Source organism: Mesoplodon densirostris, chromosome 3 (assembly GCF_025265405.1).
Source record: "Mesoplodon densirostris isolate mMesDen1 chromosome 3, mMesDen1 primary haplotype, whole genome shotgun sequence".
Taxonomy (NCBI): Eukaryota; Metazoa; Chordata; class Mammalia; order Artiodactyla; family Ziphiidae; genus Mesoplodon; species Mesoplodon densirostris.
In genome coordinates, this window is record NC_082663.1 from 44,522,805 (window position 1) to 44,536,558 (window position 13,754).

Genomic DNA, 13,754 nt, shown 5'->3' on the forward strand with positions numbered 1-13,754 from the left:
TGAAGAGCTGGAGAATCAGGGCCCATGATTCAGAAGAAATTCATCAGAGACAAGCAGTGGGCGATGAGGTGGTCTCTGAAGGGCAGGAGATGACGGGTACAAGAATGCAGTGTTGGCTGGAGTGTCAGAAGCCAAGGAACGATTTATGGAACATGCAAACATTCTCTAGATAATTCCCAGATATGTGTAGGTAGGAGAGTTTGATAAAAGACTCTCCCTCCTGAAAATAAATGACTTGGTTATTAAAGGAAAGTATGACCTCATAGACTGATGAAATTTGGGACATTTAAGCTACACAGGCTATTTATGAGTTATGTGTTCTGTGCCATCAATCTTCGGATAGTACCATCGTGTTTTAAATGTCATAGATTTATGATGTGTTTTAATATCTAGGAGGCCTAGTTTCCCCATATTTTCCCTCATCCTCGTTTTTTTTTTTTTTTTTTTTTTCAAATCATTGCCTTATTTTTCTTCTCTTTCCTCAAAAACTTTCTCTCCACTGGGGCGGGGGGGAAGAAGGAAAGCAAAGTCACAATTGTTGCAAATGCGTTAAGTACTTAAACCTATGAAAATTTTGAAAAATTCTATACTAATGCAAGCTTACAGTTTCAATGTGAAGGCACAGCTACACAATGCAGGATGCAGAAACTGAAACAAAATGAAGAGCAGGATTTGATTAGTGCATGCAACACATGAGCTGAACTTTGGAGGAGGAACTAGACCTTGCTTGAGATTTTACTTCACTTTGAACCCTTGTAGGACCCAATCTTTTGCATTTTCTTTCTGCCCTTGGTTTTTCTTTCTTCCCTGAGGCTGGGGGAACTAAATTTTCTCTGCTAAGCATGTGATAATGTAAAGTGGGAAATACTCTATTCAGAGCTGGTTCTACAAGTATTTTGAGGTAGGCAAACTTTTTTTTAGCCCTCTTTTCCTAGATGTGTTCTTTTCTTCTCTTTTTGGATCATTCACCTTTTCTCCTCATGTAACTAAGTCCTATTACTTTCTTACCTACTCAAGTTCAACATCTGCTCTTAGGAAAAGGTCTACTTTCAATGATTTATACCTTAATTTTAATTAAAGTCATCATGTTAACCATCTCCAGCTTCTGAGACTTACATGGAACCCAAGATTTTTTTCCCCCTGTGTTATAAGGATTTCAGGTATCAGGAAGTAGGAAGTGCTTCTTGGGGCATCTAAAATCATGACAAGTAGGTGGCTAGATTTGCACTTCAATAGAAAAAGGTAAGCAAAACTACACGTAGTGTACAAGCCTTATACCCATTTTCAATAGTCTTATTTGTTGTTATATTATTCTTATATTTCCATTGAGTCTATGCCTAACTGAAAGAAAGGTTAGATATACATTGTAATTGAAAAGTTCTAATAGCTGTTTATGGATGAAGGGCATGTAGGTAAAAAGTTCTGTTTAGAAGTCAAGGGTACAGGTTTTCATTTAGTTGCTAAATACCTCTGAGGCAAGTCTCTTTACCTTTCTGGACTCAGCTTCCTTTTCTATGCAAATACATCTTTAATGACTTAAGAAACCCAAAACAGAACCCTGATAAGGTCACATCTAGTTCTGAACACAAAGCCTCTATTATGCTCTTCTCTGGATAACAAGAGCTTGTTGACTTTATGACATAATCCAGGAACGAAAGAAAAGAATTAAGACTTACTGTTAAGAACAAAAAGCGCCTATAGCAGGAAGCTGATATACAGAAGGCCTTCTGAGAACACTGAGAATGGTTAGCAAAAAGTGGAAAGTCTGACAGTACTGTACAGTCATGGCGTTTCTCTTCATAACAATGATTTTTCCTGCCCTGACTAAAATAGAGCAGCTTTTATTGTCACAAGCACATGTATAAATATTACTGCCAGTAAGGATATAGTCATATAGGATAACTCCTTAAGCATCTTCTTTGAGATTAAAATTTGGAAAAGATGACTGGTAGTTCCCCACATTTCTGAGTTGCCATGGATACCTGTCGTCCACATCCAGAGCCTGCAGGTTGCACTCCGGGAATCTTGCCAGCTCGTTGATGATGTCACTGAAACCTGCTGCTGCGGCGATGTGCACACACGTCTTCCCACTCTCATCGTCGTAGTTGATTATGGACGGACCCTGGTGATGGCTCAGAATGATGGAACACAGAATTCTATTTCCACTCTGGAAAACAGAGTCAAAGAAAGCTCATTAGGTACAATCCAGTGCTCTTCCCTGTCGATGCAAATTAAGATAAAAATTCAAAACAACAAAAAAATAAAATTCATTTTATCAAACCCACAAATTTCCACTTGTCTCAAGTCACTGCAGGGATTTTTGTCTCCTGTAAGAGCTAAATTGTCTTCCATAATCAGTGAACTAAGGAGGACTTAAATACAGGTGTAATTGACTGACATCAGAGCTAGCACAATGGGTGGGCCACCTAGATTACTTCCTCATTAAATATATTCGTTTTGTTTCCCCCACTTGCTGTAGAGGTTAACCCCTGAGAAGCTGGCAGAGTTAATTTTAATGTTAACAAAATGACTATGACGAGTACTGACTAGTGACATAATGATGATCAGAATGATCTGATAATGGTCAAATTGCTATAAATTGCATGTAATTTAATTGTCAAAAATCCTTTGTGAAAAGAAGTGTGTCATAATTTAGTAGCTAATCGATAAAAAGAAATAAAAACAAATAAGTATGAAAAGGAAAAAACTTTAGGCAACCATCTAAACTGGGTCCCTCTTTCTGTGTAGGTGTATAATAAGTTTTTATCTTATCATTTTTTTTTTCTTTTTGCTCTGTGAGTCTTCATTGCTGCGCGTGGGCCTTGCGTGGGCCTTGCGTGGGCCTCCTCTAGTTTCGGCGAGCGGGGGCTACTCTTCCTTGCGGTGCGCAGGGTTCTCATAGCGGTGGCTTCTCTTGTTGCGGAGCACGGGCTGTAGGGCGCACAGGCTTCAGTAGTTGTGGCGCACAGGCTTAGTTGCTCTGTGGCATGTGGGACCTTCCAGGGCCAGGGATCGAACCCATGTCCCCTGCATTGGCAGGCGGATTCTCAACCACTGCACCACCAGGGAAGCCCTTATCTTATCTTTGAAGGGAGGCTATTCTACACTCTTTTTAGCAACCTGTCCCAGCCTTAAAAGTCACCAGCTCTTTCTTGAGAGTGTCCTACATCTCTTCAGCTTGAACAAATGAGTAAGTAAATGCTGTGCATGTTACCTTTCATTGGACTGAAAAATACAAAAAACACTGCATAAGTATTTGCAATTTTAGATGACAATAAATCCTCAATGGCCAGTAAATTCTAGTTTTATCTCACACAGTGGAAAGTCTTCTCTTTCAGATTTCTCCTGATATCTGTGTAAAGATTATAAAACAGTCCAAATAATTCGTCAGCATTTTAATTTTCTCAGTGAATCCATAGAGACACTCCATCTCCACGCAGAAGGTCTTACAGGAAAAATGGAGGTCTCTAGGAGGCGTGAGGAGCAGGTTAAAGAAACGGCAGAGACATGCTCTAGTTCTGGGGGCCAGGAGCCAGGTCACGTGCCAGGCTCAGGGTCCTGGGCAGAAAGTGTTGAACATTTTTTTTTTAGCATCTTTATTGCAGTATATTTGCTTTACAATGGTGTGTTAGTGTCTGCTTTATAACAAAGTGAATCAGCTGAGAGTGCCGAACTTTTTTAAAGCTGCAATTCTAATACATTCCAAGTGCTATTCCACAGCCACCTCCTAATAAATTTTCCCATGTAACATTTCTTTTGGCATTCCTCCCATTTTATTATTCCAGTTTATTTGACCCTAGGGTTATCTTTTAGAACCTCTGAGTCAGTTTGCACAATTCTGTGGAACAGCACCCTTTTGTTTTTGCTTTTCCTCTCCCTTTCCCTCCCCTCTCCCTGTTTGCACTGAGGACTCTCCGGATATCCCGTTACTCAGCGTGGCTTCACAGGGAACCATTACACAGTGAACCGAGTGTGCTCCCACTGTATCAGGAGACCGCAGCTGATACAAGTTCTGCAACCTCTTGCAGGACCAAAGGCTCAGGGCACTCAAAGCTCTCAACTTTGAGCCCCAGAAAGAGTGCTGAGTGGGTTTTAAATGTTACAACCAGGGCCAGCTACATAATTTATGGGGCCCAGGGAAAATGTGGAGCCCCCTGCTCACATGGCAGAGGAATAATGTATTCCCTTCTTCCATGGTGTCTCTCTGGACCTGTCATTGCGATTTTTTTTTTTTTTTTTGCGGTACGCGGGCGGGCCTCTCACCGCTGTGGCCTCTCCCGTTGCGGAGCACAGGCTCCGGACGCGCAGGCTCAGCGGCCATGGCCCACGGACCTAGCCGCTCCGTGGCATGTGAGATCTTCCCGGACCGGGGCACGAACCCGTGTCCCCTGCATCGGCAGGCAGACTCTCAACCACTGCGCCACCAGGGAAGCCCTGTCATTGCGATTTTTATTTGCTATTTAGTGTCACACTCCCTTGGGCTGGGCATTCTCAAGGTGAGTGCAAACCCTCACAGGTGCCTAGGGCCCCATCTTGCAACTCAGCACATGCTCAATCCTGACCCTCCCTGAGTCTGTGCTCAGACCCCTGCCAGGGGACTGAGGAGCTGGGGCCTGAGCATCTGTTCCAGGGCAGCAGGGAGATGGGACTGTGTAAGCTGAGGCTCCAGTGTCCTATTAGACTTAACATACAAAACACAAATTCAACTACAGAATTACTGAGAATTTTCAGATGGCCACAGAGCATTATACCCCGAGCACAGAGCTCCCTGCTGAGTGTGGGGCATCTGTGGCTTTACGTCACACGCCCATAAAGTGGGCCCTGCCTGCAACCTTTTTCCTTTTTTCCTTCTCACCTTCCCTCTTACATCCTCTTTCTCCCTCCATTCTTCCTTTGTCTCACAATGACTTTTAAATAATTCAGATCAATGACCTTAGTTCTATGGCATGCCTGTCATCAAAAGGTGGCTACAGTGAACACATCCAAGCTTTCGTGCCTGCTTTATCAGCTTTTCTAAGGTTCTTTCCCCTGATGATACGTAAACATATTTTGAGGGGTCTGAAATATGGTATATTTAAAACACTCAAGAGACCCCTCTCCCCTTTTAAGAAGCACTAGCCATTGGAGAAGGAAAACAGAAGCAAAAAAGAGTGTCCACTCAATGAACTGATTTTGTTTATGGTTTCCTGGAAGAGCAAAGGAATTCAGGTTGCCACAGTGATTCAAACAGCAAAACACTCTGTCACGGTTCTCCTTCTGTGTGGGATGGAGTGTCAAGCACAGATGGAAAAAACAAAAACCACTTCTTACACACTGTCTTCCTCTCTCCTTGCCTGACCCACAGAGGAGCCATTCTGGAAACAGCCAGCTGAGATAGAGGCTGCGGCCCAGCACATCTCAGTGGGCCTCTTCTGAGTTCCTGACCAGACAGTCCCAGTCAGTATCTCCCTTGCAAGCTGGAGTCTTACACGGCTTTTCTGGATAAGAGAAATTCCACCCCCTTACACTTTTCCTCCAAAATGCCTTTTGTCCTGAATCTTCCAGACAATTCCTTTGTCTCTAAACCTGGCCCTTACTTACAACATTATCACTGCCTTTTTTTTTTTTCTTTATAAGGATATCCTTCCTGGAGTAATGGTAATAGCAATGTCTATCGAGTGAACGTTCTGTGCCCAGCACTGCATTTCCACGTTCTAACTCATTTAATCCTGACAACAACTTCATGAGGTAGGTACTCTTATCATCCCCATATTGTAGAGGAGAAATTGGAGGCACAGAGGGATTAAGGTGCCCATTGTCACAGCCAAGAGGTGGCAAAGCCCGGACTGACTATCTGCAGAGCCCTTGTACTTCACCACTACACCATTTTGTCTCCCGTGACAAGTACGGTCTATTTATTTGATCCTGCATGTTCATATGGGAGGAATTTAAGTGAACACTGCTATTGGGATCAGCAACATCAGGTAGCAATAAAGTGCGCGTTGCCAACTGAGACCTTCTTCCAACATTAGGTGCTTTAAAATCCTCTCCTAGGAGGGTTGCCACGGTGCACCCTGACAAGAATTTGAGAGAGCACTGGAGAGTACTAGTTTGTGAGCTGAGGCCCTGGCGCAGGGGTCTCCTGGTAACAGCATTCCCTTCTTGGCAAAATGGGCTGACTGTCAGTCAAAGGGAGTCTCCAGGCCTGGGAAGCCTTGGTCACAGACACCAGGAAGCACCAGGAGAGAAGAAATGGGATGTTGCCCAGAAGGGCCCTTAGGAAGAATGGAGGGTAGGTTTCTGTTTGGTGGGAGTATCATTCAATAGGGGAAGAATATTGTATAGATCTTACTATGGAGCTCTAGAATTGGGTGGCCAAATGAGATTGTAGATTTACTTATTTTTGCTGCATTTTTGTTCTTTTTGTCCAAGGGTAATCCATAAAGTGCCTCATGTACTCTGAAAACTGCTGGGAACTACTGAGTCCTAGTCATTTTCTCTTTATACCTCATGAGGGAGGGGAATTTGCAAGAAGTCTTGCCAAGAAGGAAGTTGAATTAACGTACAGTAATTTTGCTATAGGAGACTGATAAAAAACAAGATTCCAGTATCTTAATGTAGACTCTTATTCATTTATTTATTTTTGGCTGCGTTGGATCTTCGTTGCTGCGCACGGGCTTTCTCTAGTTGCAGCGAGTGGGGCTACTCTTTGTTGCGGTGAGTGGGCTTCTCATTGCGGTGGAGCACGGGCTCTAGGCGTGCGGGCTTCAGTACTTGTGACACGCGGGCTCAGTAGTTGTGGCTCACAGGCTGTAGAGCGCAGGCTCAGTAGTTGTGGCGCACGGGCTTATAGTTGCTCTGAGGCAGGTGGGATCTTCCCAGACCAGGGCTCGAACCTGTGTCCCCTGCATTGGCAGGTGGATTCTTAACCACTGCACCACCAGGGAAGTCCCAATTGAAGACTCTTTTTATTTTGGTGGTCTCCCAAGGAGTCTTAATACAAGATTTAGGACTAGTTGTTTATTTGTTAATGTGTTGGCGGCATTAATTCTATGGTGGGTTCTTCAGGGAGGGAACTCCAATCTCCATCCTTCTCTTGGAGGTAGCGGTCTGTTTGTCACATGACAGTGACTGTACAAAGCGGACGTAAGGGTTTTAGGTCACATGGCCCTTTTAAAGGGCTGGGTGGTTTTGTACTATGAGAACACTGGCCCGTAAGTTCAGCTGGAGTCAGGTGTGTTAGACTGGAATGGAGCTGGAGGGGAAGTTTTACTAGTTTGTACAGCGTGAACACTTGAGAGTTGAGGGTTTGGGGCTAACTAGAGGACAAAGGGGCCCAATATCCTGGCTTGGAGTCAGGACCATCTTCACGGTTAGCCCCTTTGGACCCAGGCTTTCTGCTTGGCCTGACTCCAGAGGCTGCTGTATCCCAAAGCCTGGGGCTGACTCTCCTGGAGAGGTAGTGCAAGGTAGAAATGGGGGTGTGGGGCAGTGAGGCATGGTGACCCTCAGCTGCTGAACTACTTCATTTCACAGGTGCTCTAATGATTAATATGGAAAAGCCCCCCACGAAACCTCCTTCCCTGCTGTGTTGGTGTGCAGACAACGTCTAGCTTCTGCTTCCAGCTGTCTGGCAAGGTGACAGTCTCTAGGACATCTCTGCATTGCCCTTGCCACACCTATGACTGGGAATCTTTCTGCTGAAATGGAGTCTAGCAAAGAGTAACTCATAATAAATATTTGCTGAACAATGCATAAATAAATAAATAAATAAGTAAAAACAAGCCTTACCACCTATGGGCAAAGCCAAACGAAACAGAATTTTACTCATCCTTTTCTTAGCTTCCCTCTCTTTTTCTCACTATCTCCCGCCTTTCACTCTCTTTTTGTTTCTTTCCTCACTTGTGTTTACTCCTAGGTGAGTTACTGTTTTTTCTCTGTCTACCTCATCCCCTTCTTCTCTGCAACCAAGCCCTGGGGAGCTGACACATGCAGGCCACTTTAACTTAGGCTATCCTTCAAGACAGCTCAGTCTTTGCTCCCAGGGTAATGGGGTTGATTTAGTAAATTTGACTTTCTCTTTGTTTACTCTGGGCTCTGTGGCTTTGTAGTTTTCCCCTTATCAAGCACTGGGAGTTGTGTGGCCTGAGTCTCTGTGGGCGTGGGGTGTGTTTGGGTAATGATAACCTTCCTGTGCCCTAGTTTCGCCACCGGTGAACTGAGGGGATGGACTAAATGACTTGTGTGGTCCTTTCCAGTTCTAAGGCTCTTCCATCTATGACCCGGATCCACTGGTCTATGACATTTGTAATTATCCTTTGGCATTCTGAATATATTTAAAGTATACTTACAGGATTTTGATACAGTTCAAACAGTTGACCACAGATCTTGGCCACCATGGGAAGGAGGATGATTCCAAGCTGGACCAAATCAGTCTCAGGCGCTGGGGTTGATGGTTATATTCAAGAGCTCCAAGGGTATGTGTATGTGTGTGTGCATAATTTCCTTAACCACATAACCAGATACTGAATGAACAAACATGAAATAGTTTTATATTACTGCAGTTCTTTTCTTTCTAACCTCCCTTGAAAAATGCACTGAAAGAAGAGTACTGCTGAGGAAGATTCCAGATAAACACATTTTCTAGGTTTAGGAGGAAGGAGCTAGAGGTGAGATATGAGGGGCAGTAGATACTTGCCCTTCTCACTGACCTGCCATCATATCTATCTTAGAATTCCTATCATTAGAAAAAACACCTTGATACTAAGCCACACGGACTAAGGCACGTGGACTTCCCTGGTGGAACACTGGTTAAGGCGGCTGCCAATGCAGGGGACACAGGTTCGATCCCTGGTCTGGGAAGATCCCACGAGGCAGAACAACTAAGCCCATGCGCCACAACTACTGAGCCTGTGCTCTAGGGCCCGCGAGCCACAACTCCCGAGCCTGTGCGCCACAACTACTGAAGCCCATGTGCCTAGATCCCGTGCTCTGCAGCAAGAGAAGCCACCGCACCGCAATGAAGAGTATCCCCCCACTTGCCACAGCTAGAGAAAGCCCACATGCAGCAACAAAGATCCAATGCAGCCAAAAAAAAAAAAAGATACTAAGGTATTGCATTCCTAGAAGTTTTGGTTAAGCTGAAAATGGTATTTCACAGAAAGAACCCAGTAAGCCGCTATTCCCACTGGCTTGGGATGGATAAGCTTATTGAACTGAATTGAGTGAACACCTTTTTGGTGTTCACGAAGATTCACAAAGATCTGTTCTGGGTCTTGAGAGACATCTGGATGAGTAAGGCACATTGCCCTTAAGCACATAGTCTAGAAGAGGAGACACAGGCACCCCACTGATTGTAACACCAGTAAAAGAAGTAAGGAAGTGCTAGACGGAGGGAAAAATTCTGAAAGGGAGCTCAACAAAGAGGGTGAACTTAGTTGGGCCTTGAGAAATAAGGAAGAACAAGTATAAATTCTGCAGTTAGAAGGGATGATGCAGGGAGTGCAAGAAGAAAGAAGTATTTCACCAAAAGGGAAGAGCATGACCAAGGGGAAGACAGGATAAATCTTTACGATGTATTGAGGAGATTATTAATATTCTAGTATGATTGGAGTAAAGCCTACATGGCTTGAAGAGGAAAGAGCAGGGAGTGGGGTGGGTTGCAGAGAGGTTGTTCATGGCAGTAAGTGCAAGTCAAGGAGTTTGTTCTTTACCAGAAAATGGCACTTGGTGAAGGTTTTTGAGCCAAGAACCAGCAGTGACCATAATTGTTTTGGTGTAGTAACAGTTATGTTAGTGCATTCCTTTGTGATTTGTAGAAAGAGCACTTGGTGCAATGTGAGAATAGACTGGAGAAGGAAAGGGCTGAAAGTAGGAATACAGATACTGAAACTGTTCAGGTGAGAGACAGGGGAAGCTTGATCTAAGGCACTGATGGCAGGTGTACTAAATTGTCTCCATTTGTTCTTCCCGGTTAACTCTCCATCTTTTTTCATCCTGCTCTCCACCCTTTAGCATGTACGAATTGCATCAAATGGGCCCCTTTGCCCTTTGGCTTCTGGTTGGGATTGGCCAGTGAGTGGTACTGACAGGAGATGGATGTAGGAGGAAAGAGTGACTGGGGCATTTATCCTCCAGTTCCCCCCCTGCTAGGCCACAGTTTGACGATTCCATCAAAGGCTACAGTTTCCGTCCTAGGCCCTTTCCTACAGCTACAGCTTTTGCTGTGTCTTAGTAACCGTTCCCTCCCATGCCCTCCCAGATGCCCTAATGGCAACCTGCTGTTGTGTGTAAATAGCCTCTTTATGAATCTATGCTCAAATAATCCCAGCTGAGTGGGTCGTTTCCTGCTGGGGCCCTGATCTACACAGTGGGGACAGAAAGGAGTACACAGAGATGTGAGACCTGAGGAGGTGGCATCGAGAGGTTTTGATAACCAATTACACGTGAAGGATGATAAGGAAGAAGTGTCCATGGGTCACATGATGGCCTTTGGCTTGGGCTACTGGGTGGATGGGAATGTGACGGGAAGGAGAGATCATGGATTCAGTTTGAACATGCTGAGTTTGACGTGTCCATGGGAAATTATGGGAAGATGCCTGGTAGAGCTGGAAATGTGAGTTTAACGTTCAAGAGAGAGGTCAGAGCTGGATTCTGATCTGAGGAAATTCTGAGTAGAATGATAGTTGAAGCCTTAGGAACCGATGGGCTTTCTGAGGAAAGGAGAATGAGAAAAAGATTAATGACTACATTTCTGCAGTGTTGAGGAGTGAGAGGAAGATGAGTCCGAGAGATACCTGTGTAGACTCTTGATGAGCTAGTGTCATCACAGATGGGCAAGAACATGCCCCGAAGGGACTGAGATTCCATCAAGGGAGACTGGATGCAGATAGGGACAGCGTTCTGCTCAGTGTTCGCCCAGAGAGAGCCACACAATCAATCGGGTCTCCTGGGCAGAGGGGGGAGGTGAACGAGGGCAATGGGCCCACAGGAGGGCACCACCAGCTACCAAGGGACCCAAGAAATGGGGGCAGAAGTCAAACTTGGTTTACTTTTTGGGCCCAGTGTTTCAAATCTTTACTGCTTTGGTTGCCTGGGTCAAATACAGAAGCTTTATTAGTTCAAAGTGCTATAGCTTTAAATATGGCATCATATAGTCCAAGAGAAAAGCAGGAAGTTCAGTGAAAAGAATGAATGACAATGGGAAGTAGACTCATTCATGTGGAAAAACTTTATGAGGAACACAGTGCTGGCACTGAGTTATAAATGAAGAAGAAGGTTAACGGAGGCAAGTATAATCCCGGTTGCAGCTGACATGTGGAATTACCCTCAGTCTTCTTTGCAGAGTAAAGGGCAGAACACACCACTTCTGAATTTTACTGCTAACTGCAGGGAGGGAGAGGGTGTACAGTTCCTCCAGAGGGTGACTCTTAACTTTTTTTGGGGGGGGGTAGTTACAGATCCTCATTGAAGAGTTGAAGAAACTGTGAACACCTTCCTCAGAAAATTGTACGCTAACATCCTCACACATAAGCACATGCAATATTACGTACAATTGGAGGGGTCCTAGAAGGAACCTGTCTTCTTAATCTTTCCCCCCACAATGCCAGATGCAGAATAGGTGCTCATGAAATTTTTTCTTCTCTCATGAAATATTTATTAAGCTATTGAGTATATAAATGTGTGAGGCATTATGCTTATTATACAAAATCATGGTCAAAATGTAAATATCTTAGGTAGGAGTAGCTAAGGTTTTAGAACCCATTAATATGAATTCATTTATCACAGTGGTTTTCAACCCCAGCTGGACATTACAATCTCCTGGAGGAAGGGAAAACTTTAAAAGTTACTGACACCGAGGCTCCACCCCAGACAAACTGACTGAAAAACTAAGGATGTGGGGCTTGGGTATCAGTATTGTCTAAAAGCTCTTCAGATGATTCTAATGTGCAGACACGACTGAAGTCAATGTAGCAGGTTAAAAGCTATAACATTTAGTAGAGAGAAAGAATACAGTATGTAGATGTGGGTATGATAACTAAGCTTTCATGGAGGAAATTGGGAGCCATAATAAAAATGATAATCTCTTCCAATTACAAAGAATATTACACATCACTGTCATGCACATGGTCTCATTCGTGCCCCAAAGATACACCTATAGTTAAGCCAAGCAGGTTTAGGTGACTCTTCTCAGAACAAAGCCAGGTCTGTTAATGCAAACTCAGATCTTCTGAGTTGAGTGCATTTTTCTTTGGATTTTGCCAAATTGCCTCTTGGAGGATCAAAGCAAGGGTTCGCACCCATGAAGAGCTCAACTCAGAAGGTCTGGAGTGGGGTCTGGGAATCTGTTGTTTTACAAGCACTGCTGATGGTTCGATTGCAAAGCCATCTCCCAAGCAGCAGCTCTGAACTGGGCTGTGGTAGAGGAAGGTGGAGCACAGGAGGCATATCGGTCAGAATTACCCGGGGAGGTTTTTCAAAATGCACATGCATGAGCCCCATCCCAGATCTAGGACATCAGAGAACAGGAGTGATGGGAGTGAATATACAGAAAATGCTTGATTCTGATACCACTCTCACCTCAGCTGAGAGCCAACACGTGTGGGATACATCTTGGCTGCCCAGCCAGGCTGCCCTGGGGCCACTGCTCCAATAGTGACCCTTGACCAGCCAGAGGACTGGGCTCTGGGCAGGGACTGGCATGAGGGGAACAGGGCAGCTGATTAGATACTGAAAGTATGGAGGAGGGTGCTAAGGGCAGGTGAGGATGACAAAAACATGCTTTGTTCACTTCACAGTTTTGCAGGGCTGGGCCTGCTACAGGGTAACTGAAGCCAAATTTGTAGGAACAAAAACAGGGTAGTTTCCAAATCACTTCTGTTTTGCCCTTATCTCAGGCACACATGTCGACCCTGAAAGTGCCAGGTGCCCTTCTCTGCTGTGTGTGGCATGTGAAAACACCTGAGTGAAACCACCATCAGGGCGTGCAGAATCACGGGGATCCTGGCAGTTCAGCAAGGGTGCCCTTATTGGGCTGATAGAAATAAACAGTGGGGATGTCTAGGTTAGGCATGAAAAGACAGAATGGGCTAGCAAGTTTGTTGAAAGGATGCATAGTATCGCTCTCCTCTCAAGGACAGAATAGATAACTCTTAGTTAATCATTCCCTTTGAATGATTTCCTTAGAAGACACTTCCATAAATGTTAGCTATGGTCATACTTTCACCTTAGTCTCAGCTTTCCCCTCTTTGGGTTTTGTGTTTTTTTTAAATTTTTGGCTGCACTGCACCACACAGCATGTGGAACCCCAGACCAGGGATCAAACCCGTACCCCCCTCATTGGAAGGTGGAGTCTTAACTACTGGACCACCGGGAAGGCCCAGTTTTCCCCGCCTTGGACTGTAGATTTCTGATTTCTCTGGTCATGTGTACTGATACAGACTCCCTTTTGGGATAGTGAGGTAGGGTTATGAGCCACAGTTTTCACTGGTCAGAGTACCATTGTTCAGGGTCACCTGGAATTACTTGGCTTCAGAGGATTTGGAAGGAAGAAGAGTCATGGTCCAAAGACTTGGAAGGGACTTTCCTAATAATTCTTTGAAGGGTTATCCTGGTACACTGTGCGCCAGCAGCAATCACTGAGGTGGAGAAACAGAGAGTGAGAGAGGGGGTGGGGTGGTGGTGGTGGTGGTGGTGGTGTGTGTGTGTGTGTGTGTGTGTGTGTGTGCGCGTGTGTGTAACAGCCGAGGTGGGTGACAGTCTGTAACTCCTCCCCC

At 44.8% G+C, this 13,754-nt stretch overlaps 1 protein-coding gene across 1 annotated transcript in view; it reads right to left on the reverse strand.

Moving 5' to 3' along the window:
* ANKRD55 (ankyrin repeat domain 55) overlaps positions 1-13,754 on the reverse strand; it is a 96,652-nt gene that overhangs the window by 18,681 nt on the left and 64,217 nt on the right. The window contains exon 7 of the mRNA XM_060091703.1: positions 1,983-2,167. Within this exon, the coding sequence (XP_059947686.1) occupies positions 1,983-2,167 (185 nt within the window). The remainder of the gene's footprint in view (positions 1-1,982; positions 2,168-13,754) is intronic.